Source organism: Lepidochelys olivacea (assembly GCF_965140295.1).
Source record: "Lepidochelys olivacea isolate rLepOli2 genome assembly, chromosome: 3".
In the NCBI taxonomy this organism is placed as follows: Eukaryota; Metazoa; Chordata; order Testudines; family Cheloniidae; genus Lepidochelys; species Lepidochelys olivacea.
This window is the reverse complement of record NC_140413.1, coordinates 170,031,560-170,059,487: the sequence shown is the minus strand read 5'-3', so window position 1 is coordinate 170,059,487 and position 27,928 is coordinate 170,031,560. Positions and strand designations below refer to the sequence as shown.

At 37.4% G+C, this 27,928-nt stretch overlaps 1 protein-coding gene across 2 annotated transcripts in view; it reads right to left on the bottom strand.

Moving 5' to 3' along the window:
- Nucleotides 1–8,249: 8,249 nt before the first annotated feature.
- The window catches only part of UBR2 (ubiquitin protein ligase E3 component n-recognin 2), a 106,055-nt gene continuing 86,376 nt past the window's right edge, over nt 8,250–27,928 (bottom strand). For both annotated transcript variants that reach the window (XM_084624457.1, XM_084624456.1), the window contains exons 33-47: nt 26,256–26,353; nt 25,656–25,731; nt 23,534–23,682; nt 23,357–23,412; nt 22,772–22,868; nt 20,105–20,172; nt 19,287–19,422; nt 18,568–18,658; nt 17,821–17,951; nt 16,046–16,154; nt 15,729–15,785; nt 13,560–13,637; nt 13,022–13,192; nt 12,093–12,194; nt 8,250–10,658 (exon numbers count right to left, since the gene is read on the bottom strand). In XM_084624457.1, the coding sequence (XP_084480583.1) occupies nt 10,517–10,658; nt 12,093–12,194; nt 13,022–13,192; nt 13,560–13,637; nt 15,729–15,785; nt 16,046–16,154; nt 17,821–17,951; nt 18,568–18,658; nt 19,287–19,422; nt 20,105–20,172; nt 22,772–22,868; nt 23,357–23,412; nt 23,534–23,682; nt 25,656–25,731; nt 26,256–26,353 (1,561 nt within the window). In that variant the 3' untranslated portion in view covers nt 8,250–10,516. The remainder of the gene's footprint in view (nt 10,659–12,092; nt 12,195–13,021; nt 13,193–13,559; nt 13,638–15,728; nt 15,786–16,045; nt 16,155–17,820; nt 17,952–18,567; nt 18,659–19,286; nt 19,423–20,104; nt 20,173–22,771; nt 22,869–23,356; nt 23,413–23,533; nt 23,683–25,655; nt 25,732–26,255; nt 26,354–27,928) is intronic.

Here is a 27,928-nt window from a genome sequence, read left to right as displayed (position 1 = left end):
TGGGTCTACACATATCTGCATGATAGTTAGACTTCAAAAGATTTTTTTTTTAAATTGGCTGACATCACATTGTGACCCTTTCCATTTTTTTTTTTTTTTTTTGGTAATGTAAAAAGGGCATTTGAAAACTTAATTGTTTTTTACTCATGTTTACACATTTATTTGAGCAACATACTTTAATGATTAAAGTTAAAAGGCAAACAGGTTGGTATTTTGTGGAGTAAAATCTTTAAAAATAAACCTGAAGGAAAGTTTTTCAGAAATGTATATAACTTTTAGATTACCTGGTATTATCACAAATCTCTCATATAATATGATGTTTGTTAATATGCTAAGAGATGGTATTTTCTTTCATGTTCACCACAAGATGAACAGAATAAAAAACAATTGTACTGAGAATTTATGCACTGTGTAAAAATTGTAATTAAATAGAACAGTGCAACTAACGTGACAATAACTAAGATACGGCTTATGCTTACTGTTTCTCAGAATGTTTTTCAGCCATATATCATGAAGGGGTATGGAAGATATTATACTGAATTTTATATTTAAAGTAATTTAAACTATATTTAAACTAAAGGGTGAAATCAAGCAATCATATGCCAGTTATGGTTATTCTGTACATATGTTTAAAATAATATGAAACCTAAGCTCTTTCTCCAGAGAATTCCTTGCAACCAACTCATAACAAAAAATGGCACCTTGGAAATTAACACTTAAAGCATTAGAGGAGCTTTCCAAATTATTTACAAATCCATTCCATTTGTTCCTTAAGTAGAAAAATGCATTAAACCTATCCTTAGACCACTGGAAAAAATTAGGACTAATCTAATCTTTGAGAAGATTATTTTGCCAGATTATGATCCTTTGATTTCCTTTATCACTTACCACATGATAAAAGGTGCTAAAAGGAGAAAATTTAGGGTGTCATTCTATTAATTCTTTGTCAGAGATTTACTTTTAGGTGCACTTGGAACACATTGTATATCACTCAAAATATGGTGGTAGCCAGAGAAACACCAAGGCTCTAAGAAGCTGGAATAAAACATAGAATGAATTTGCTGTGTACGGGCTCTTGAAAAGGGATATCTGGGGTATTTGTTTGCACAGCTGCTGGACAAGCCCAGGCAAAAAGACAAACTGTAGAGGGCAAAACCTAGCCTAACCTACATTGTTAGTAGTATAGGTACAGTTCTAAAGAATTAAGCATCTGCAATGGTCAGGCACTGAGCTTTTTAAACTTCCCTCTGCAAAAGTTTTACTCTTTTGTCTAATTGAGGGTATTTTCTCTCAACCACATTTTACCAATCTAGTTGATTGCTGGTCTTCAGATGCTTTGTCTACAGCTGCCTAATCAGTGTTCAGCTAAATAGCTATATTTTGTAATGAATTGTATGTTTTCTAAATGGTTCTCCCCAGCAGTATTCCAGAGACACAGCTACTGTAACTTTTATTTTAACTAGTGGACAGCTCCTCTTTTGATGGATGGAATCAGTTAATAACTTGCCAGTTATGGATGTTCTGTATGTCACACCATATTCTACATTTCGGTGTCCAGGACATTACAGGTCATTTGCATGTTGGGTTTTTTCTTATTGTACCTTTCCACCTCCTCAAGGTGGATATAAAGCAATTGTGAGAAAAATCAAACTAGCTCTTTACACCACAAAACAGAAATAGCATGAGGGCATCAACAGATAAGTCCATTTGCTAAACTCCACTTGCTACCATTCATGCTTTGCTGAGGAAAATTGTGCATAGCACAAAGTTAAACTGCCTTCTTCTCAGTTAGAAATCCACATGACCTGGTGCTCATCTCAGCTGGTCCATGGCAAAGGACAAGCTGTTGATTGGTGTTTCTTATGTCCAGATCTGTCAGTAAGAAAGCTTTGCAAAAGATGACCTAGATGAAGAATTTCATGACAAGGATTCTGACCTCTCCCTTTATGAGGGTTCTTTGTGTTCTCTTTCATATCCGCTTCTGCTTCTACCACCAGCATCACAAAGCTGATCCCGAGAGCAGTAGCCTCATTGTGTTAGATGGACAGACACATTGTAGGAGACAGATCTGTGTCAGGACACAGAGAGGGTAGGCTTTATTGGTTACTGAAACTGGGCTCATAAATAAAATCAAATACTAAATACGCTAACATTGAATAGGAAAGTTTCCCACTTAAGGAAGGTCTCTGTAATATCTTATGATTATTACTGGATTGTATGATGACTGATTTGTATTATATAACCTATAATATATTATTTGTCCAATCTCAGACAGAAACCAAAGAATCTGTGATATTGTAAATGCTGTTCTATAGATCTATATATATATGCTGCTTACAAATGTAAATTTAGATATTAAAATATATTGCAAGAAAAACACTTGTTAAATGAAAATGTTAAATATATACACTTGAATACAGTTTTTCCTTAATTTGCATGATAGCTGATCTTTCGGGTTCTAAATTAAGGTCTTCAGTTTGTATATAAATGCCCTATTTTATAGGTTTTCATAATTGGAAACCTTCCTTCCTGTGAACAATACTTTGAGGAAAAACCATATGCTCCACATCTTGAGCTTCTGGATAGGTTAAGGAGGTATAGACACTCCCCCAACTCTCCCAGTTCTTACTGGTAACACAATGCACTGGACTCATTTAGGACCTCTTCTTGAGTTCCTTGTGCACATAACACTCTCCACTGACATCACTGGGAGTTTTGTGTATGCAAGACTGAATGCTTAATGTATATACTGCTCCATAGAGAATTAAAAAAAGGAGTTAAGGTCAAGACTTTCAAGCATAAAATCCACAAGTTAGGCTCTTTAGTCTATATTCAGGCACCTAAGTAAATGGCCTGACTTTAAAAAGTCCAGGCACCCAGCAGCTCCCAATGACCTCAAGAGCAATATAATTTTCCAGGGCCTGATTTTCAGAAGTGATGAAAAGCACAACTTCAGCTGAAGTCATTGGGAGCTGCAGGTCCTCAGGATCTCTGAAAATCAATTCAAGTGGGTTTTACAATTCAATTTAACATTTTTTTAAAAAAAAATCTGACCCAGAAAGCCATTGCATTAAAGAACACCCCACTTTATCCTTATTAAATAATAAGGATAAAGATTTCAAACCTGAGTGACTGAAGTTAGGCCCGATTTCCAAAAGGTTTTTATGGTGTTGAAGCACCTACAGTTCACATTGGCTTCAGTAGGAGATGGGCATGCCCAAAACGAATACAAATCAGATCACTTCGTTTTAAGGTACCTTCCTGGAGCCTAACTTCAGGCATCCAGGTTTGAAAACTGGCTTAAGGTTTTAAATTTTAACCATTTAAGTAACAGCTATTTTTTGTTAAAACATAGTTTACACAGCAAAGGAGGCTATTTTATCAATTACATTTATTTGATAAAGCGTTCGAGTGAGGAAAATATAAACTGCTTCCTCAAAGCAAACAGTTCCTAAGTAACCTTAATACAATTTATAAGATTAACCTTCGTGCATTACACTACCCTGGACACCTGATAATACTGAACAAATAGTCCCTTCTCTGTGTGCGTACGGCTTAGCAAGTAACATAGGAAGGCTATATTAGGCTCCCCAGAAGAACTGCAATTGTTAAAGACAATTTACAAGGATGGAGTAAAGAAAGGCATTCCAGCAACACTCTACTGAATTTTTACTAGATTTTTTAAAAAAATCATTGCCCTTAACTGAGTCAATGTAAAATGAGGACAGATCACATGCTTATTTAAAAAATAAAGAGCATTAGGGATTAGTTAATTAAGAGATAAGGCTAGAGGAAGAGAAGAGTCATGTGATAATGGTCCCCTACTGGGAGATGAATGCCTAGATAAAGCTATTTTTGGTAAATAAACAGTGAGGAAATGCAGAGCTCTTCATTTTCAGTTAAATCGGAAGTAGTCATACTTGTAGCAATGTTTTACAAGATTTTACTTCACGTCTATTATGTTCAGTGACTGACTCATTTATATGAGGATCCCAAAGTACTTTATAAACAAACAAATTAAGACTCAAAATGTACTCGAGGTAGGTATGCTCACAAACATAGGAATAGAACCCAGCTTTGTGCACTCCCAATCCTGTACTTAAACCACCAGACATGGCTCCCCAAAGTAGTCATAATCAATTTATCTTATGGATGTTAGCCCATTAGAATGTCAATGTACCATTAGTGACCAACTATTCTGACTGATGCTGCAGAAAAATCAGACTTTCAGAAAAGGCCAGCATTAGAATTAAATGCACTATGAAAAGTCAGCACAAAAGGACTATCTGGCAGGTCTGCAATAGATCATCTAATTAAAGCTTTGTACTTCCTCATGAGGCTATTGAATTTCAATGCATTAGAGAGAGAGAGAGAGAGAATGTCAGACTGCCCCCTCCTCCCAAAACAGAATCAGTGACCATCAACTAGAAACAGAAATCAGGAGAAACCAGGCACACCTGAAACTCACTAAGAACAACTTTAACCAGCAGGATATATACACACACCACATTTTGCTTCAGTGGGACAGAAAGTGTCAAGTATGAGAGACATACTTCCCCAAATTGACTCATGGTAAGATCTCCCATTAAAAATCAGAGAAGAAAAATGAAGCATAATTCTAGAAGTAAGAGATCACAGAAATAGTTTCAGAATGTTACAACTTCCAATGAAATAGAAGTGAATAATCATGTTAAATGAACCATTATTTCTGTCAAACATATCCTAGATAAAGGGGTGTTAGGATCTAGCCCACTTGATATATTTATCTAGCCCCAAGACACCTTCGTATTCTGCAGAATGCGAAACTTCCATTAAAAAAAAGAACTGAGTCCGGCTATTTGCAAAAGTAGCCTTTTGTACAGAAACTAATGTAGCTCGGTAGACAAAAAATGGTTCTAAGAGCAATGAAATGTCCCATTTATCCTAGTGGCACATTAAATTATCATTAGTCTCAGACTTAACAGCTAGAGATTATAAAACATGTAGTTGAACCATCCTGCATGTAAAATGTGAGTGCAGCTGCATGCTTAATTTGCTTTGCAATTACTCTAAAATTGTCCAAATAAACCAAGGACAGAGACAGTACTGGTGCTACAAATTCCCTGCATAATTTCTTTCCCCTTTCCATGAAGTTATGCCACTATAGGTTTAATTTGGGATCATTTGGTACTGATTTATATTGTCATCAGAAAATGAAATGTAACAAAAAGAGACCTTAAAATTTCACTCACCTCTCCTTAGGTCTGAACTTCTCATTTTAGTTAAGAAAAAATACTTAAATTTATTATAACTTTTGTACTATTCAAAAATATCTGTTGTCTTGAAGTTTGTATCAGCTGCAAAATGTGCTCTAAGCTTTCCACAGGAAGTCTAAGCCCAGAAATGTAAATATTTAGGCTCCTATACCAAAATTGATAATATATGGATGGGCTGCTGCAGCCAGGCACTTGCTTAGTTGCAGGAGTAGAACCATAGTTTGGCAATTTTTTAGATACAACACACTTATCTTTAATTAAACTTAGGTTATTGAATCACACCTTTGATACCCCAAGTGGTAGGTAGGTATTTTACCTCTGAAATGGGTTGCGGCAGCTGTTTAGCAGTACAAGTGAAGATTAACATCCAGCTCAAGAAGACAGGAAGAATTTAGTAAAATCAAAATACCAGAGTAAGAATTTGGCAAGAACACTAAACGCTTATGCACAAAGTACTATGGGACTAGTGCTGGGTGAAATTTTTTAGCCTATTTTTTTCCCTCTGTTAGCAAAAAACGTAGATTTGACAAAACCAAAGTGTTTTGTGAAGTCATGTCAGTTTTGCCCAATTGTTCTGGCAAAACACACTCCCCGCAAATCTTTTGCTCTTTTCAAAATGAAACATTTCAAAGTGACTTTATTTTGAAATAATCATCAATTTAAAAAAATAAAATGTTAAAAGCTCAAAATCTAAACAGGTTTGTTTGACCAGAAATGAATTTTTCAAATTTTTCAAACATTTAAAATAAATGATTTTCTTTGATTTTTCAGAACAATCAGCAAACAGAAAGATCAGTTATCTGCAGAATTTTACATGGGATCTCCAATGACTACAAGTAGTAATGGTTCATTTATATTTCATCCAATGAGACTTCCTTTTCATACCTGGGTACTAGGATACTAGGTCACTGTTTGACTAAAACAACATCTGTGCTGTTGTTCCTGGTATGTAGAAAAGTGTTGGGAGTGGGACTGAAGATTTGGTCCTCACCACATCAGACAGCTTGAAGGAAATGCACAGGTGAAGAGCCTTAGTGAGCGGAGATTGTTCCACTAAGTGGGCTGTAAATAAGCCAGCTGTTCGCCTTCTAGGAGGAGCCAATCCAAGGTAAGGAGGTTTATTAGTGTAGTTGTAGGGTCCTTCGTTTTTGGTATTTACCAATTTATTTAGTAAAACTCCTGGTCTTTTTTAAAACTCGTATTTAGTTTGTTTTTTGTTTTTTTACCAAATGTCACCCAAATTTTGGCTTTTTCAGGATCTGAGAATTTTTTGGAGACAGGCAGGGTGCCAGGTCCCAGCAGCCAAGATTACTTGACCACTGCAGTGTCAGGCCCGCAGGGATTAGAAAGCTGCACTCTATAAGTACTGGACTCCTGCCGAACAGAGCCATCTCCTGATCCCAGCCATTCAGCGCAACCCCAGAGCACAGAGACTCATCTGCTTCCTCTGATGGACAGAGCATGTGCACAGGAAGCAGATGGGGCTGTGCTGAAGGTCTGGGCCCAGGAAGAGGCTCTTCTCTTTCAGGGGAGCTGGTACTTACAGGGTTTAGCCTCCCTTTCATCTCCTGATCCCAGTCATTTAGCACAGCCCTGTTCACCTCCTCTGTGCAGTTGGGGAGTCCGAAAAACAGGAAGCAGGGTTCTGGCAGTCAAGACTGCCCAATGATGCAGGGAGCAGGAGGCTCTCAACTGTGATATAGCTAGCACCCCATGCCCTTAGCCCCCATTAATACAGCTCCCCACCTCTGTTTTTGGTTTTTACCTATTTTCACAATTTTTTAAAATTTTTGAACACTGAAATTACCAGGAAATCAAAAAGAAAATAATCAAAAATGGAGGCCCATCAGTATTGTGTTTACAGACCTATTAGATCCTCCAAATCCATCTCCCTGCCAATGCTCGTTTGTAGAAAGGATCCTGGACTAACCAATGCAGAAGGTAGTATGGGAAGCCCTCTGAGGGACATACGAGAGCATGCATGAGTGTGTGTGGGGGGGAGGGGGAGGGAGGAGACACGGCAGCTCGGGGCGGGGCAGGGGAGTGCAGAAGAGAATTGCAGTGGAGCTAGCATGAGCAACTCTTCACCAACAGAAACCAGCAACAGAAAGCAGTGAAGTTAGTTAATGCAGACTTGTGGGGACCAACAGCATCAGCAGACAACTTGCACTATATGGTTGTTGCACCAAAGTAAGAGGCAGCTTCCCATGATAGGTTAGGGACAGTGCAAAGAAGTGCCATCTTGCCTGAAAAAGGTAGGGTCTGATCTGAAGGCCCTTGTGGGAAAATTTGAAACAGGTTTGGAGGGAAACTCTGTGCAAGCTCTCTCTACTACAAGCTTGGGGCTTCAGAAGAGTCTCACTCACTAAGTAGATGTGTTGTTGTAAACTTAAATAACTCTGACATTCATTCATTACAAATGTTATGCAACAGGTTATAACTCACATTTTTGAGCTGCACAACTGCTACCAGGTAATTAGCAGACATGAACAAGACAAAGAGACCCAGACCTCTGGACAGCTATGAATGAAGCACAAAGGACGGATAGACCTGAGTTCTAAACAAAACAAAATTACGTACATAGTAGTTTGCAACAGAAAAGGCAACATCCTACCTCCTGGGGAAAGAAATAGCAGGCTTTGTTTGCCCCATTTGATTTACTTCCGAGTGAGTTTAAATTGTGTTTACTAATCAGCTCTTTAAAAAATGTATGTCTGCTAAATGATGATCAGACTTTTTGGTAGAGGTCAAGACAGGGTTAGTTAACTAAAGTAACTGACACTAATATTATAATCAGCTTAAATTTTTAGTCAGGGAATTGCAGGTGTTGCATATCCAGGTATTTTTCTTATCCTGTGATTAACACTACGGAGCAACAAGGTAATCAAAGGTAACAATTCCAAAGTTCAGCAAAAAACTTTTTCTAAAAATAAATAAAAGATTATAAAAGTATTTAATGTCAACACCGAAAGCATTTATTTTGATACTTCCAACTTTTTTTCTCTCTCTCTCTTTTTTTTTTTTTTTTTTTTTACATATGATACATTCCAAATTTTACAAGTAGTCCACAGATATTAAAGTTATAGCCAATTTATTACAGGTATTTCTTCCCTGATACTGAAACCATGTTATATAAATATTTCTACAGTGAACATAAATACATGCAAAACAAATCAGAAAAGAAAACAGATTGTTAAGAATGACTAATCTTACAGAAAACAGGATAAATTGTTTACTTTGCTATTTTTTGCAGCCATAATTCCATCAATCCATTCAACCCTCTGCATCTCAGAAAAATGAGAAAAATGCCTTCTATCAATATTTTGATTTACCCAGAAAATCTGTCAGTGTAATGAATTGTGGCAGATACCATTTTGTTATTTCTGGAATATATATACCCATGATAAAACTGATTTTTTTAATGCAATTTTAACTAAGTTCCCTAGACAGGAGGAATAAAGCAGAAGCAGCAAGCCTTTCAGTAAAAAGAATAGTGTTGCAGAAGAAGAAAATTCTTTTATGACATGCACAGCAAGAAGTTGATATATAACTAAGGAGAGGAAGGGTAGACTGACGGAACATTAATGCTGATTTTCTTCCTGCAGATTTTGCAGCTTTCTTATAAAAAAGTGAGGTGTATATATGAAGATCAAAGAGCCGTTACAGACAAGAATGTCGTATCTAATACCAGCCTTAAGAAATAGGAGTTGATAATTGTTCAGTTTCTCTATTTTGTATTGTCTACATCTTAATTCAAGACTATTTCTGAGCCTGTGGAGAATTGTCCTGTACACTGTGACATATACAGAATTATTCTGAAACATTAAATCTGTAAAAATACAAACAACCCAATCAAACCTATTGTAAATAAAGACAGCAGCCACTGAAAGGATTGCTTGTCTGGGCTGAAGAGGAAATCAAAAGCAAGCCTGAGTAAAAGAATCACTTTGATTATTAAAACTCAGGACTATGTAAATAAATTGTTTTAATAATTTACCAAAAACTTGGAAGGCATTAAGATTATGGATTTTTTATCAGAAAGCATGTCATTTTGAGATTTCTTGGGGGTCTAACATTGCATTTACTACATACAACTATACCATCAGGCACCTACATACCAAGTGCAAAATCTGTGCAGATATAGAAAATATATTTATAAAATATACTATAGACAAACATCTTTACAGAGCTTTAGTCAAGTGTCTACTATGTCAGAAAGTAAATGTACTTGATGGTACAACTAAAAGGAAATGAACAGGAGTAAACAAATGCTCTGTGACTGATGTCCTTCATATGCAGAGGAAAATGGTTCATTTTTGTCTGAGAGTTTCTATTTGAAGACCTGAAATTAGTAAACTGCAATAAGATGTAGGTGGGATTTGCTCCTTTAAAGATGGAAGTCAAAAATGAAGAAAAATGTAACTTTTTTTTAATATATTGCCAATTGCCTTAAGATATGTTCTAAAACACGTCAACCCTTTAAATTTGGGAAAACAATCACATCATGAAAAATGAAAGGGTTTCCCTACTATATTCAAATTGCAAACCACACAATAGGTGTAAGGAGTGCAATGCTTCAGAAATAGCTTTAAATTAAATTGTTTTACTTATAAGCTAGTGTTAGTTCTTTTAGTAAAAAGAAAATCAACTGGAAGGCAAAAAAATCTGCAAGAATACGAATTAAAAAATAAATTTTAAATACACCGAGTTTAAGAGTTATCCACTGATGCAGACAGATACATCCATTTGCTACATTATTTTCATCCTTACTTTATTCCATTGCATGTACACAGTTTAAGTATTAAAATGCAGAATAATAAATAAAGTAAACCGGCTCAGATTACTAGCAAAGGGCAAAACACAATCAATAATTGTGCTTAATCTAGTCTCCATTTCAGCAGTTTTTTTCCCTCTTGCAGTTCATTAGAAAAATCAGAGTCAGATTTCCAAGAAGAGTCATTCTTTTGACCCAGAAACTTAAGTTCATTTGCCCAGGTTCTATACCCCAAGAGGTTTCATGTGAAGGAAGCACAGTGCAAATAATACTACTAGTAAAACCTGCTTACATAGAAAAAAGTTTACATGGTTATTGTAACCAGGATCTTTACAAAATAAACTGGAAAACAAAGGTTAAATAGAAGGACTGGAACTGTGTCTTTATTTTCCTCAAAAAATTTTTCCTAATCCCTCTTTTATTTGAAAAATTTACTGGGTTACAAAAATCATCATAAATAAAGTTCCAGTCTTCAGATGATAACCAATTATAAATGCTGCCAATCAATGCCAACTAGTGTTTGATTTGCTTCTTGTGCGTGTCCAATTTCTTCTGTGATACTGTGCTGTTGCCAGAGTTTTTGAATCTTTTTAAACCGTTCTTTGCACAGGTGTAAGGGATTCCCACGCCTGAAAAAAAATACATTTATCAGGAAACTAACAACTGTGAAGTCTTATAGAGCACTTATGTACTCACAAATAATACACAAAACACTTACATAATCTTTTAATGTTACTGTATATATAATATTTTGTTGCAAAAATTGCACTGAGAGTTGATGCCAAAGTAACTTGATCCTGTAGTATTTCATTTGACGCTCTACAGACAAAATTTTCATCTTGCGTAATGAGCATCATTAAAAATGACAGCCCTTTACATTTGTGTAGATACATGTCATCTCTTCAAGATGAGGAGAGATACTAACTTAGTTTGGGGCCATATGCTCCCCCACAGTAGGAGGCATATTGGAGAAAAAATAATCTATAAAGGCAGAAGAAGTTAAGGAGAGACAACCATAGCATGCTTCTCAACCCCACTATATTTGGACGATCTGGTTATAGGTGAGGTACATATTATGGCAAACTTTGAGAAAACTGCTTAGGTGAGGCATGTTCCCCTCTGAAGCCAGTGGAAATAGAGGATCAAATTGTCAGGTGCCACTATATGGTCAAATAACACCAGTGGTATAGCACAAGCTTAATTTATCCGACCCAGGCAAGAATGACCTTGCAGGACTGTACTAGACAATGCATGGGCCAATACACTATTCAACTCATCTCCTGCCAGCATTGTGGACAAAAGGTGACACTGATACAGAATTGGGGAGGGTCGGGGAGGGGGACGACCCACCCTCATGACACACAAAACTTGGCCTGTTCTAGTTCCCTGTGACTGTTAAATGCTGGCATAAGTTACAAGCAGCTCCTGGGCTGGGGGAACAGCAAGTACAAAGCAGCACCAGGATTCGGGCAATATAGAAGTGAGCTTTGAACAATTTTTGTATGCCACCACCAGCTTACACTTTATGATTCTGACCATTTGGAAGGATCTGGTTCCATTGCCTATAAAGCCAGTAAGAGTAAATGCTACTGAAGTCTAAGCTACCTCCTCCCCCTAAGATTAAAGGCTTCAGCACAGAAACCAGCATGCAGACCTACATAAAGTCAACTTGCAACAGGAGATTTTCATCTGATATAGACATATATACATAATTAACTATATTTAATAAACAAATTATGCATAAAAAGTAGGATATATATTTGTCAGTTGTATTGTCTATGGAACCTCAGAGATGCGGAGACATTATTCAAGATTTTACCCTTCAGGAAACCTCTTTATACCAGGTAAATTATTTCTCATCAGATGTTTCTAACAAAGTAAATATTTTTTTAAAGGTTTGTTTTAGACATTACTGCAGCACACAACTACATTATTGCCCAACTTTAGCAGCTTAGTTATAAATTATTTAATACATAACTAAGCTTATTATATGAACCAACTGCTTTTGAGAGTAAAAAAAAGTGTTTCAATGAATATTTTAAAACATTCTTTAGAAAATGTACCTGAGTCCCTGGTCTGTTTCTCCATAGTCATCAAGATAGGGAGGAGCATAAAAGCAGCCCTTTGTTTTTCCAGCTAAAAATAGCACTTGACATTCTCGTACTCTGCACAGAGAGACACATAGGACATTTTAGTCATGAACTTTGTGATGTGACCACATTTCAGGTATTTTCACGAACATTAGCTTCTTGCAACTCACACATGTATCTGTGATTCTATATAATCTCCACATACCGTGGAATTAAAATGTAAGTACCATTCAAAAATATTTGTAATCCCTCCCATGCCATGTGTATAGTATATACGTAATAAAATAGTACAAACAAAATGTTGTTCCACATTTTATCTGTTACAGCATAAATATCAGCATGCCTGAACTAATCTGTTTAGAAGCTACTTAACACTGCAAAAATAAAATAAATAAATAAATTGGCTTCTCATTAACAAATGTTTATGAAAAACCTGAAACAAGTTGTGTGGTCTAATCCTTCAATGCACATGTATTGTTGTGTCAGCAGATGGGAGAATTATTATAATCTGATGCCACAGTTTTATTCCTGTGAAATTAATTAAGAGCTAAGTTTTACACCAAAGTTATTTTCATGATTTCTGAAAAAATAGAACGTTTACCATGATCATTTCATTTATTTCCATGAACTGTTACACAATACATGGAACACATCCTTTTTCTGCTCAGCTTTGAACCTTGTAAGAGATCTTATTCCCTCAAAGATAAAAGCTCCTAAAAATTCTGAAGTGCAATGAGGATAAAAAAACCTCTATTTTTTGTGCAACTATTAATTAACTTATTTTTTATGAACATAATTGTCTTTACGTACAGTACAACAGTCACATTTATGGAAATATTCACTTCATGCTCATGTACAACATGTACCCTACTAATAAAATTTAGATACAATGAAGTCCTTACCTGAGAAATATACCCACTCCAGAACCACATGTATATGTATGTGCAGTACAGGCTCCAACATCTTCCCCTTCTAACTCTGTTTGACAACAGTAACTCTGAGAGCATAGCATGGTCCCACATACAAGGCACAATGTTGGTGCTCTGCTTTTATCACCACCTGATTTTGGACACCTTTGCATAAGCAAACAAAAAAAATCCATACAGGTAGGTGAATACAGTTAAATCTTTACTATGGAGTTATAGCTCAGTACTTTAAATGGTAATCAATAGATTCAAATTTATTCTGGAAACTTCCCCAGTTAAATGAAGTTACAGATTCTAATACCTCCCCCCACCCAAACCTTTTAGTTTATGTTTCATTTAAATAAGTAATGAAGATAAGGCACATTAGTGGAAAAGATGGCAGTGAACATATGCCATTTACTTTATGATTTTCTAAACAATCTTTTCAAGGCTCTCATGCTAGAAGATTTTTCCGTTCATCAAAAGCAACAAGTGGCTTTTAACGCTCACCATCATAACTGCATAAAAAACTTACGAGAAATTAGATGCTTGATTAATGAGGCAGCTGTAATCATCTGGAAGGTCTATTAATTTGTTAGATTCTCTTGCATAGCTAAAATGAAACAAACAATCAAATGTTTAACAAACAGTGGACGCAATCATTGCAAACTCATATTTTCCCAAGTGTTACCTCAGTAACAATCTTATGTAAATCACTCAATTTTGTCTTCCATATCTTACACCAGTCTCTGCATCTATGACAATACATTAAAATGGCATATAGGGGTAAGAAATTTGATATAAAAATTACTGTGAACACACATTTCTTTAAATATTACACTGATTTTATATTAAATCATAGAACAATTTATATGATTACCTAATAAGTATTGGTGGAGGCATGCTGGAACCACATTCATCCCAGTGCTATGTTAAAGGACACTAATGAACTTCTAGGGTGCATCAACAGGGTTTACACAGACCAATTAATGCACAAGTCAGTGCACTTTAGATATCACACCCTTCTTGAGTGTATTACCTCACCACATAAATAAGCCCTTACTTGATACTGTTCCATTTGCTGTTTCATAGCACTACTCACAAGCCTTAGTTTTCTTCCTCTCTGCCCATGTGAATAGTTAAACAGCAGCACATTTTCAGCTTGATGTGATAAGCCTCATAAACTGATGTACCAAATAGGACTCCAACATCCCATAACTGAAACACACTAGATTTGGTTTGCATGGAGTCATATTTTTATTATTTTTCCTGTATGGCTCAAGAAAAGTCCAAGAATTATATATTCTTTCATTTACATACTTTAGACAGTGTTTCAACCTGATACACGATAGGATTATATGAACATTTCTCCTGCTAAAGGATCAGAATATTGTAAGCAAGTCTCTGATACAACTAATATTGTTTTGAAAACAGCCACTCTCTAATCCAAGAGACTTCTGCTACAAGGAGTAAATTTGTGTTTCTTTTTTTCATTACACAAACACTAACACTGAATATTTATGTAATTGGGAAATCATGAGTATTAATGTCAAGACCTTCATATTTTCCCTTCAGATTCTACCCCAGTGGTCTCAACCTGCAGCCCACTAGCGGCCTGATCAGCGAAGAGCTGTGGCCCACGTGACATCCTCAGGGCCATACAGGTACAGTAAAAGCTTTGTTATCCGGCATGTGAGGGCCTGGGGGGTGCCGCTAAGTCAAAAATTCCAGTTAACTAAGCATTATACTTACCAACGGGGTGGGAGGGTGGGGTCTGGGTGTGGGATGGGGCTCAGGGGATGGGGCACGGGATGGGGTGCAGGGTACAGGCTTTGGGAGGGGTTTTGGGGTGCCGGATCCAGGCGGCGCTCAGCTTGGGCGGCTCCCCACAAGCAGTGACATGTCCCTGCTGCTCCTAGGTGGAAGCGTGGCCAGGCAGCTCTGTGCGCTGCCTCCACCCACAGGTGCCGCCTTGGCAGTTCCCATTGGCTGCGGTTCCTGGCCAATGGGAGCTGAGGAGCCAGTGCTTGGTGCGGGGGCAGCGCACAGAGCCCGCATAGCTGTTCCTCCACCTAGGGAGTAGCAGGGACATGTCACCGCTTCCGGGGAGCCACGTGGAGCCAGGCGGGGAGTCTGTTTGCCCTGCACCAACCAGACTTTTAATGGATATCAGAAATGCCAGTTTCTACAGCTTTCCAGTTGGTAAAGTGCCAGATAACACAGCTTCTACTGTAGTATATATATTGTGCGGATGCGGCCCACAGAGAGCTGCACATGCAGCCCGCAAAGGTAAATAGGTTGAGAACCACTGTTCTACACAATGTAAGTTTTAATAATGTCTTTCAAACTGATATGCTGGAGCTCAACCAGTAGTTATGGGCTTGATGCAGAAACTTCTGAATGAAATTCTATGGCCTGAGTGTTATGCAGGAGGTTAAATGAGATATCCAGAACAGATCATTATAAGCTTCACAGAATCTCTGAATTTAAACAGTATTTCACTCTCCTTACAGATAATTAAATATATCTTGGTTCTTCCTCTAGCTATGCTTTTCAATTGCATTTTGAAGCTGTATTTTTGTAAGTTACTTTATTGACAGACCAAGTACAGGAAAAATTGCTACATTTAGTTACAGAGGGGGGAAAAAAACAACAAAAAAACCCAAAACTTTTCTCCCCCATCCTAAAATCCCTCCATACTCACCTTATGGCTTGTCTTTTGCCTTCCAGGTACCTTTTTACTTCATTGTTACTACACCAACTTCAAGAGAAAAAAAGATGCCATTTAGTCTTCATTAAATAATATTATAGAGGAACAACTACTAACAAGTAAAAAATATAGATCTATTTAATATACTTTCCATCCCAAAAGACTTCTTCCAAAAACTTCTGTATTTTACAGGTAATTTTTAAAATACATTCATCTTTCATTTCCAAATATATGCATTACTGGGAAAATATTTACACTAAATTTCTGGGGCAGCATACTTTATGTTAGAATTAAAGAATAAAGTTTCATACCTTTCTACTAATGTGTTCATAATTTTGCTATTTTCTTGAAAAAGGCAAATGAGGTTGTTTGGCAAGGAAAGATAGCTACATAAATGTTCAAACTGGCTTGCCCCAGTTACTGTAAATGCAGAAAAAGACAGACAATAAATAGTTGCATTTGGAAGATATCACCAACAGCAAATAAAACACAACCCTAATTGGGGATTATAATTAAGCCTATAATTTTGTCATGGATAATTTTAGTAAAAGTCTTGGACAGGTCACAGGCAATAAACAAAAATTCATGGAAGCCATGACCTGTCCCTGACTTTTACTAAAAACATCCCTGAAAAAAGGGAGAGGGAGGAGGGTCCAGCACCATGCCCCACTGCATGCAGCAGCATGGAGCTGCAGCCCTCCACCCCTGCCCAGTGGCTGGGAGGGATCCCCCACCCCCAAAGATGCTCCGGAGGGATCCCCCACCCCCGGGGAGGGGGTGGCTGGGGATCTCCGGGGGATCCCCCACCACCCTGCAGGGTTGGGAGCTGGGGGGCGGAGGGAGAATCCCCCACTGGTGGTGGCAGCTGGGGAACTCCGGGGCCCCAGTGTTGCAGTGGTCTCTGGAAGTCACAGATTCTCTGACTTCCGCAACCTCCGTGACATACTTATAGCCTTAATTATAATGTAAAAGGGTGACTTTTCCCCCCACACACTCCATGTTAAGATGTGTTGTGAATTTAAGGCTGGTCAGAGGTGCCAGATTGAAAGTCCTGGAGTCTGAAGTTCTCTGTTTATTCACAAAACAGATATAGCACAAGCAATGGCAGTGCAAATAAGGTTGCAAGTTAGTGCCAGTTATGGCTCATGAAATGAGCTCCCAGTTAAGATGTGGTCCAGACTGTGAAAAAACTGGAAAGCCCAGCTATGTAAAACAGAAGTTCAGGGAAGAAGGGAGTGTTTTTCACTCAAAGTCTTGCATACAGTCCAATAAAAGTATCCTTTACTCGTTTCAACATTTTGTCGAGGGGCCATAACTCAAGGAAATGTTACACAGCAAGAGCTAGTCTTGATAATAGCCTATATGAAAAAAAATACTGACTTTAATTTTAATTCAGAACTAAAATATCAAATAATTCAATTTTAAATATGGGGAACCGAGAGTAGTATGTGTTCATATGTGCCTTTTCTTTTTGATTATGACTAACACCTCCAGACTTATATCTAAATCCTATCTGAACCATAGCTGGAACTCAGCTACGGTTGTTGCTATCACGAATTCAACTGTAGTGTAAATATAGTGTAACACTCTCACTTTTGAAGATTAATTCAAAATTAAGGGCCTGCTGCTAATCTCACTGAAGTCAAAGGGAGCAGGAGCAGGTCTCATACGAGAAGAATGCTCAAGGTAATAAAGATGAGATTTCAAACAAGCAATGAGCCTTTACTTCCTTTTAACCGCTAGAATATCAATTTCGTGTCCTATATTATTTTGAAACACAAAGATACAACAGTGCAAAATTGTTTGGTTTTTGCCTATTTTTAATTAAAAAGTGACTTTTCAAAAACAAAAAAACCTTTTCTGTTGCTTTGCAGTTTTGTGCAGATACAGTCCTGAATCAGTAATAAGTCAGCATTATTAATTAGCATTAATTATACTTTTATAATATTAATTATTAATAAGTATTAATTTCACCTACTACAGAAAGGACAGTTTAATGTGGTTTATTTTCATTGGCATTTAAATCATTTTTTTCCATGCCATTTACAAAGCTGTCCCTGTACATCTAGCAATAAATGGACATTACCTTGAATTTCTGATGGTGCTGGGACTCCATTTAAATAATGGAAAAACAAAGCAGAGCATCTCAGGAAAGGCATAATTCCAGCTTTTATACTCCTGCACAGATGCCAGCCTGAGGACATTTCTTTCAAGGCACTTAAAACAGAATGAATAAAATTAGTGAGAGAGAGAGAGTGTGCGTGTAAGTAAAAAATAGAGCTAATACAAAGCTGCTGAGCTAAACAACAATATGTTTAATAAAAGTTAGGCCATACTTCATATTGAGCAGTTTTTGACTTTGGCTAAAACAAATGTCAGGTAAAGAGTGTTTACTTTGAAGCTAACACTAATGGGAAGATAAATATTTTTTATGAATCTCTAAATTTCAATAGATAACACAATAAGGAATCAAAAATTTGGGAGAGGCTGAGTGGCTAAGAAGTAAATAAGTTCTTGGAACTCATCTGCAACCTATCAAGATTTATTTATGTATGCCAAATGGCTGATCAAAATTATTCTATTCTATAGTCCAATATTACTGAACTCTAAAGAGGTAAATTACAGAAATTTTCTGATTTGTCATGTGACTTTTTTCAGTTAATCATGAACCAGGATTAATTGGTAGCACACAAGGTGTAAGAACTTTTTAATTTAAAATATGATTCTCTTAACAGCATCAGTACATCAAATTCAGCCTTTATATGGTGTTACAGATTCTCTGCTGGTCCCACCACCAAACAATGGTTGTGTAAACTAGAGACTATAATTTTACCTTCCTGTATGCTGGCAAAGAAATTTATACAAAGTAAGCACTGCTACTTCTTCTTCACCATTAGGGTTTTCTTGGTCCATGCCATTTTCTTCTGAAGATCAAAGAAAAAATAAATCAGGTACAATTCTAAACCTAGAAATCACTTAATTTTTAATGGACAAATCTTTTTTAGAAATAGTTGAGAGAGGAGGTGAAGCTCTGAATACTACAGATGTTTATAAATGAAGCATTAAAGACCTGGCTATATTATCATCGGTATCAAACATTTAAAATAATGACAAACCAAATGTTGACAAGAAGGCCAAGAACAAACAAGAGAAATACCCCATTAGAAAACAAGGAAAAGATTGTTTTGTCTCCTCCCAGGGATCAGGAATGGCTGCCAATGTCACACAGAACAGATCTTTTTTGCACAATATACCATATCCAGACCCTCTTGTTACATGAGTACTAAAAGCAGGATGCATTAATTCCTTTCTTTAGTAAGCACAGATTATTTTCTTTGGGAAACAAAAGTTTAAACCCAGCCTGCGCCGTAATCTTTTGCCAGCACAGTTATGCTGATGGGGGTGTATGATTTGTGACTGATAGATTTTAATTAGCACTAAGGGTTCTTTGCTTGTATGAAATAGCAACATAGCTATACTTTCAAGTGTAGACCCGGCCTTAGTGTTCATTAAAAGAAAAATTTATAGTGAAACAAAAAACGGAGGCATTACCTGTTGATGAAGTAAGTAAAATTTGCACTATGTGTGCCATTGTGACAAGATGGAAGATGTGAAGATCTCCAGTGCCAAGACTAACCCCTGAAAAATCCTGACAGTATATGGCAGGAAAAGAGAGCACCAAGCTTACCTGTAATAGAAAAAAATAGAAAGTATAAGAGAATGAATATCTTCCCCTTCTCTGCCACAGCCTCAAGAATAAGTAAGTTTTTTCTTGATGTCATCCTTTGTGCTGCAGGACACTCGATGAGACTAATTTTAATGCCAGTTATCCCATTCCTTCATGTGTCATAGGGATAACTGTCAAATAATGCAGGGTTCCCTGCCCTTTTTCCCAAGTCAGAGAATAAACTGTAATATAGCAAAAAATATTAAGTTTAAACATCTGTGAGAAAGAATCGTAACTTGCCATACATTTTCCTCGAAACTCTTGTGGTTATGCAGAAAATATATAACTGCAGCTTTGATATATAAAAGATGCTTAAGGGTACATCTACACTGCAAAAAGCCCAGCAGTGCGAGTCTCAGAGCCTGGGTCAACTGACTCAGGCTTAGAGTACAGGGCTAAAAGTAGCAGTGTAGATGTTCCTGCTTGGGCTGGAGCCTGGACTCTGAAACCCGGTGAGGATCTCAGAGCTGGATTCCAGCCTGAGCAGGAATGTCTACGCTGCAATTTTTAGCCCCATAGAATCATAGGGCTCACACGCTCTCATTTGACCCAGGTTTTGAGACTCACTGCCCCATGTTTTTTTGCAGTGTAGATGTAATCTATAGGACCAAAGGTGTAGGTGTATTCATTATGAAAAACTTACCAATAAATGAAACATGTCAATATCAAGTATGCATGGAAGATTTCCATTTTTTTCATTAGGCACCAGTGCTGAATATATAAAAAACAAAAAATGTATTAATTACACAACAAAGAGAATTGGCACTGATTTTTGCTACAGAATAGACTATAGCAATCTTAATTGTGTGTTAAATGTTTTAAGTGTCTACTCACAAGTTCTTTCCGTTTTTGGCTAGGAATAAATTAATTCAAGAACTTATGCACACTGCTGGAGCAGGTTCTATTCTAGTTTCCAAACTTTATATTTCACCAAAATGAGATAAGAACAAAATAATTTGTATAAAACTGTATAGTACATTCTGTTCTGATTTTTCTTTTGGTTACAACTGGGACTGCAATAGAAAAAGTGGTGGTACTCTCCCAAGCTCTGCCCATGCGAGTTACCAAAATGAGACACTGCTCACTGTAGATTATGCAGACATTTAAAATATGATATTATGCAGCTCTCTGAACTCTGCTGGGCTACTTGAGCCTGGTTCCCCTCTCTGGGCTTCAATATGTCCATAATCTCTGCAGTGCTCTTTGGGGTTGGCTCCTTCTTAATGAGGGAAAAATAAATAAGTGGTGTTATCTCCACTTATGGCACCAAAAATGAGACCTTACTCACAGAAATTGTGTAGATCTGTGAATCTTCTCTCCTATTTTATAAGACAAATTAATTACCATGCTAAAATTTAAATCAACTCAGAAGCCCAGTGATGACAACACCTCACTGAGATGAATGGGGAAAGTGACACCTCTCAGAGCTATTGTTCCAGCTGAGATCACATTTTTGAGATTTTTTTTTTTTTGAGTGAGTCTGTAGCAAAGACAAAGCTTTGATTTTGGAAAATAGGATAGCAGTTGATATGTACATGGCTGAGAGTCAGCTTAATATGAGCCTTGGTTTAAACCCCTGCTTTGATTTGGCACTAGTGCTTCCCACAGTTTTAAATTTTACTTTAAATAAATGTAACCAGTGGAATAATAATGCAACTAACAAAACAGTACGTTTGGTTTTTTTTTAGCGTACCATGTGCAAATGTAAACTTAGAATAGCAAGCATACAGTAAACATAAATCAAGCACTCCATGCAATAATAGATCACCCATTTTGCATGGAGAGTACCTCCATTTAAAACCAAAACAAAAAACCAACCTCCTTGAAGATACAACCATCTACTATTTAAAGCAACATCCAAAGAAAAATATCACAAAGCATTCCCTCTGAACATCGTTACCCCAGATAGAAAAATCCAGATGAAGAGCATAATAAAAATCTTAGTCACAAACTGTACAGTAATGTAAGCCACCACACCTGAGAATATTTTTATGTTGACCGCTGCAAATACTCCAAGTGAAGAGGTGATTTACTGTTTCCAGAGCACTTAATCTTCCCTTAATAACTGAAGAATGCTTAGGCAAATTTAAACAGCTATTGTTATTTGAGAACAATTTACTACTGTGATGATTCCAATACCTTCAGATTACAAGTGCTAGTGTTTTGGTAAATTCAACAAACTCATAAACACCTATGATAATTTTTTCCCCCAGTTTCTATCAGAGATTTAGTACTGCAAGTGTTCACTGTTGGCTTTAGTACTGCAGATGTCAGCAACTGATCCACTTCTATTGATTCTATTAATAGCTTCAGAGTATATATGAATCTCAACATTGTCTGAAAACAGCACTTTTTGTATAGTGCAGACCCTACAAGCCATCCCATCTAATAACCTTGTGTTAAAGTAATTGTTGCTTTACTGATGATTATTATTACTGTCACTTATCTCATCTTACAAGGACTTAAGTAACTTGAAGAAAAAAAAAAGGTAAGTTAAACTAATACAGCTTTAAATTTTACATTGGGGTTCTATTGACATTGACATTACTTAATTCTTGACAGTGTTGTTCTTTTCATCAAGAAATATACTGTTTATAGCATACATGTATTTATACAAAGGTATAGATATTGGCTTGATTTTCAAAGGTGCTGAGCAGCACAATCTCTAATAATCAGGCTAATATATCTTATTTATTATATTCTATTTCAGATGACTTAGATCTCAAGTGTTGGGATGTCTAAGACTGCTCATCTATTTCCACAAACATTTCAAGCTTAGGGCTTTATGATAGTTTAATTCAAATAGTTTTCAAGTTAACACAATGTAATTACATTAGATTTTTTTTTCAGCCAGTATCAAAAGCTATGCTTTCCAGCTACTCAAACTAAAACACCCCCGAGTTCTAATACTGAGAAATCTCAGCATTATTGATCCAAATTACTTAAAATATTGTTAACAATAGTTAAAAAAATCTGGGTCACAAAGAAAAACCACCATCAGTCCATTCCACAATAGGGATTCTGTAAATTTACTTTCCTGTAGTGTATTTTTGAAACTTGATTCGTGCATTCACAGTAACAATAAGTATGCCAGAAATAAATGTTCTTATCAAATTAATGTTAAATCATGTAAATTTTAGATAAAAAAGAACGTTTGCAAGTCTCACAGCTTTTAAAGTTTCTTCAGGGTTTTATCTTCTTATATAGTTTCTCAAATAATCATATTGCTTGCTGTAAGCTAATTTTTGTCAGCTTTACCAGTGGCTGTACTTATTATGCAAAAATAATTAGTATAATGTATTGAACTTACATGCGAAGAGCCTACAAAAGTGACCCTGTACTGCCGAAAGAGATGAAACTGTCCAATGTGCTGCTGCAAATCTTGTTAATGAAGTAAGGCAGTCATCCTAAAAAAAAACCAAAAAAAACCACACAACCCCAAACTAATCACCACAATTAAGGTCTTCAAGATGGAATAAAATGATGCCTTTATAATCTATATAGTACATTACTCTAGATAGGTAGCTAGTCTTTACCACATAATTTTGAGAGATATAGATTATGCCAAAAATTCAATGTAATAAAGATATCAGTGTGTGTGTGTGCACACGTGTAAACAGATTTACAGAACACAGTTACAATCTCAAAGCTCCCTGCTTTGACTGTCATTATGACGAGACAAACCCAAGCCTATTATACTTAGCATTCATGAAGAAAAACAACTTAATTATATTTTACATTTGTTTCAAGTTAATATATCAGATATCAGTAGAGAAAAGGGTGTAACCCAAGTTAAAATGAAACTCTCCAATAATTTCAGGCTACAATTTTGGCACTCTGGATTAAAAAAAAGACAACCCAGTGATTCAGAACGGAGGCTGCTATTTGATCCTACCTGTCGGCAAGGTAAATGACCAAATAATGGTTTATCTTCATCAGCTAAAATTCTTTCTGCAGAAGGCAAAAAAAAAAAGTTTCAGAGCTGTAAATTTAAATAAAAAATAAATAAAGTTAAATAAATAAAAAGCCTCTTGCCAACACACAGTAGTTGTTACTACAAACAAAATGTTACCTATAGCCTGTATTGTGTAAGCACAGCTACCCCAGCACATTATGGGTACACGCAGATCTTGTTCATTGGGATGCACCTTCAGTCCCACTTTATATGTTGCAGTACCAAATGTTGTCAGCATCTCTTTAATGCTTTCAGAATAAAGACTCCTGAGATGAGAGATATTGGTTGATTGGCATTAAAAGTCTATTCTGAAAATAGGCAAATTAAACATCAAGTGGAAGCATAATATCTGAATGCTCTGATTTATACAAAGTTGACAGATCTTTTGGACCATGTCCTGCTTACCTGACTCAAGCAAAGTAGTCTACTAACTAAATAGTGGCATTTGTGTGAATACTGGAAGAAAGACTTGGCACTTTATGCTATTTTAAACAGTTTGTGCCATGCAATGCAGTAATCAATTTTTTGGTTGTCTGGATTAGACTGGAATTTTACATATTTGTACAGCACTACCCAGACTTTGCCCTCAACACAACTGGGTAGAATATCTTTAAGACTCTAATGGGAGTAATATGTGCCAATTTGAGGGCAGAATTTTTAATTTACTTTCCCATTAAAAAAGAAAGAGTCAGGGCAGGGGGGCTTACCCCACTCCACCTGCCTGGCATTCCAGCCGGGCGGAGCAGGGCATGTTCCCGACCCTGCTCCCAAGCAGGAGCGCCAGGTGGCCTGAACGGAGCGTGCCCCTGACCCCACTCCCCGGCAGGAGCGCCGGGCAGCCCAAGCAAGGTGTGCCCCCAACCCCGCTCTCCAGCAGGAGCACCAGGTGAGCCAAGCTCCTGACCCCATTCTCTGGCAGGAGCGACAGGCTGGTGGAGGGGGCAAGTCCCTGATCCTGTTCTCCAGCAGAAGCGCTGGGCGGCCGGAGCAGGGCAAGCCCCTGACCCGATGCTCTGGCAGGAGCTCCAGGCGGGTAGGCGTAGCAGTGCAAGCTGCCACACTCCAACCCCCTATCCCAGGTGCGTGCCTGGGGGGCCCCTTGCCAGAATGTCTATGGACCCCCACAAGGCCAACTGGAGGAGGTGAGTGGAGGCAGCCCCACCCTTCCTGCCCCCCCTCCACCGCCCTCATCATTGCCCACCCACTCAAAGTCAAGGCCCACCCCACTGCTCCACACTCCCCAGCCGCCCCAGACACCCCAGATAAACAAAAAACTCAGACTTCTGACTTCAACAACATGATGCTGATACTGTATCAAGTTCATCTTCCACATCAGTAAAGGTTAGTATCTGTACTGTAATAAGTTTAAATTTCATTAAAAATATTTAATAAAACCTGTAGTACTGTAGTGTATAAATTAGAGAGGTCATCTTGTGAGCCTGGAACCAAAACCCTTATGTCCCATAGACACTCGGTATTTTTTTAATGCGATTTTATTTGCACAGTGTTTTTTTAGGTAACATAACTACCATGTAAATCGAGGATTGACTGTAGTGCAAAAGTAGTGGTGTACAATGGCCAAATTCTCAACATAAGCTCAGCTCCTCTAATGGAAGTGTGATTCAGAGTTCTTTAGCTTATTCAGCTGAAGCACTATAGCACACAAATATACCCCAGTTTTAGACCTATATCCAGGGGTGACTTACTGGTACGCTGGGGCCAGGTCTGGCCCCCAGAAGGGGCTGGGTCTAGGGCGGAAGGGGTCAGAGCCAGCCCCAGCCCACCCTGAAAGGTAAGTGCACGCCCCTCCCCCAGAGTAGCTGCAGCAGCCCAGAGTTCCGGGGGCTATTTAAAGGGCCCAGGGCTCCCCTCTTCTACTGCCTCGGCCCTTTAAATGGCCCCGGAGTAGCAGCGGCAGGGCTCTGGTGGCTATTTAAAGGGCTGGGGTGGTAGAAGCAGGGGAGCTCCGGGCCTTTTAAATAGCCGCTGGAGCCCTGCAGCCGCTACCCCAGGGCTCTAGCAGCAGGGCTCTGGAGGCAATTTAAAGGGCCTGGGGCTCCAGCCACTGCTGGGAGCCCCAGGCCCTTTAAATTGCCCCCGGGGAAGCTGGGCTGCCTCAGTACGGTGCACCGGCTCATGCCGGTACGCTGTACCGGGGAGTACCGGCTTACTTGCACCTCTGCCTATATCCCTGCTATAACATAAAGGTATGAATAATTTTTAAAGATGAAATACATACTTTGGTTGGAAGTCTGGCCTAAATCCTTTAGGTAGTTGTAGCTCATCCATTTTTTCTGAGTTACCACAAGAATTATCTGTATAAAAAAAGTCCAATAAACTCTGTAATTATATTATTTTATCTATTTGTGAATTTTACTGCTCATGAAAGTTGCAGACTGACAACATTGGAAACTAAAGTTCAGAATTCCTCAGAATAATTATAACATGGGCAGTGGCGATGTAACTTCACCACATTTTTTTGCCAGCATCATCTCAGCTGCACTACAGAAAGACCAGCTGTATGGAAAGTGTTAATTCAACCCTCATTGCCATGCAATTCTTGGCTTCAGTACTGAGACTGCAAACATGGTCGCCAGCTAGATCAGTTGTGACATATGGAACTGGTACATTAAGAACTAACTGGAGACCAACAAAGTCAATTCACATAGGAGCAGTTATCCAATGAGAACTTTCAGAGAGACTATCAACCTGATCTGGATTTAAATAAAATACCAGAAGGTAAAACCTCCATGTCTAAGTGACAATTTGCCGAGTCTCTTTTCAGTGACAACAACATTTCCATACTTCAGAATATATAATATTAGATCTTCAGACTTACGAGCAGTTTCTTCATCGCGAAGTATATATAATGCTTTGATTTGCTGGGATATTGTTCTCATCCATTGAGCTAGATTTGGTTGGTCTGAAAAATCCAAGCTGTCAAAAGACAGAATACAGACATTCTTTAAAAATTAAACTATTTCAGAATATATATTATTGTTCTCTTTCTGAAAAAAATAATTTGCATAATTTCTCCTATGAAAGGTTGAGCACAAAGTTTGAGAAAAAAAATCAGATATTAAGATTATGGGAGAAGAGGGGTGTAAACCATAATTATACTTCAAAATGCAATAAACCATCACAATATGCCATCATGACTTTTTTTTTTTAAAAAACTGAAACACAGTCCTGCTCCACTGTTCCATAGAATATCTGGTACGTGTGCATATTTTATAGATTACTCGGATTTACCATGTAAAGTACTACTCTTACTTTTCCTATATTCTACAGTGGTGCATCTTACACATTTGCTAAAATCTCCTACCCCCTCATTCAGAAGACCAACTCACTGTGATAGTACTTTGAATGAAGTGTTTGATATAGCTATCTGTATATTATCATCAACAGGGATAACAGAAATTCACAAATCCTGAGGCCTTAAGGTCTCCATAAAGATTTTAGTTTCAACAGAATCAAATTTCATGTTTGAATTATTGGTAATTTTTTTGGGTTGCAAATATGACTTTTGACCCATGTTACAATTAGTAAATACTTAACCATAAAAGTCTCTGTTTCAAGTTGTGTGGAGATAGTTTTGTCACTGCCCCTGTAAAATGTACTTGCCATGAGAAATAAGACAGCATTCAAGGAGGGGGACGGACGACAACTAATCCACATGACAGTTTGCGTGTGGTGGATTCTACTCTGGCAGAGCAAATCTCTTTAATGCAGCTCTGACCTCTTAATCTGATAATGATTGATGTTTACTCAACTACAGGTTCTGCCATGTGCCACTGTGCTACACAGATCTTTTACATTAAATATTTTTCCTATGAACCCAATCTAAAATTTATCAGGATACCATTAAAAATGTTTATTATATTCCAGAACTTGGGTTACTGAAGAGAGTTTTGAATTTATATGTGCGTCTATGCAGGCAATAGAAATTTTCAATAGATAATGACCAAAACAATAAAATATTTATGGATTTCACAAAGAGAACTTGCTTTATGAAATGTCTTTGAATAAAAGTGACTGTATGTAAATATTTTTTTTTCCCATGGTCACAAAACTATTACAAAGGCTAACAGATAAGCAGTACTGTAATCTACAAAAAAGTCACCCTTAATCTTTTTAGTTTTATCTGCTTTGACAATATTCGACCTGGAGAAACTAGACAATTCATTGTTACGTGGAGACAGTACACTACAACAGAAACAGACATACTGAAGAAAACTGTATTCATGTGTTCCACTGATAGCTAAGATCTGGTCAAAATAGTTAAGACCAAAGCAGACTGTGAAGAACTTCAAAAAGATCTCACAAAAATAAGTGATTGGGCAACAAAATGGCAAATGAAATTTAATGTGGATAAATGTAAAAAATAACCCCAACTATACATACAATATGATAGGGGTTAATTTAGCTGCAACTAATCAGGAGAAAGATCTTGGAGTCATCGTGGATAGTTCTCCGAAGACGTCAATGCAATGTGCAATGGCAGTCAAAAAA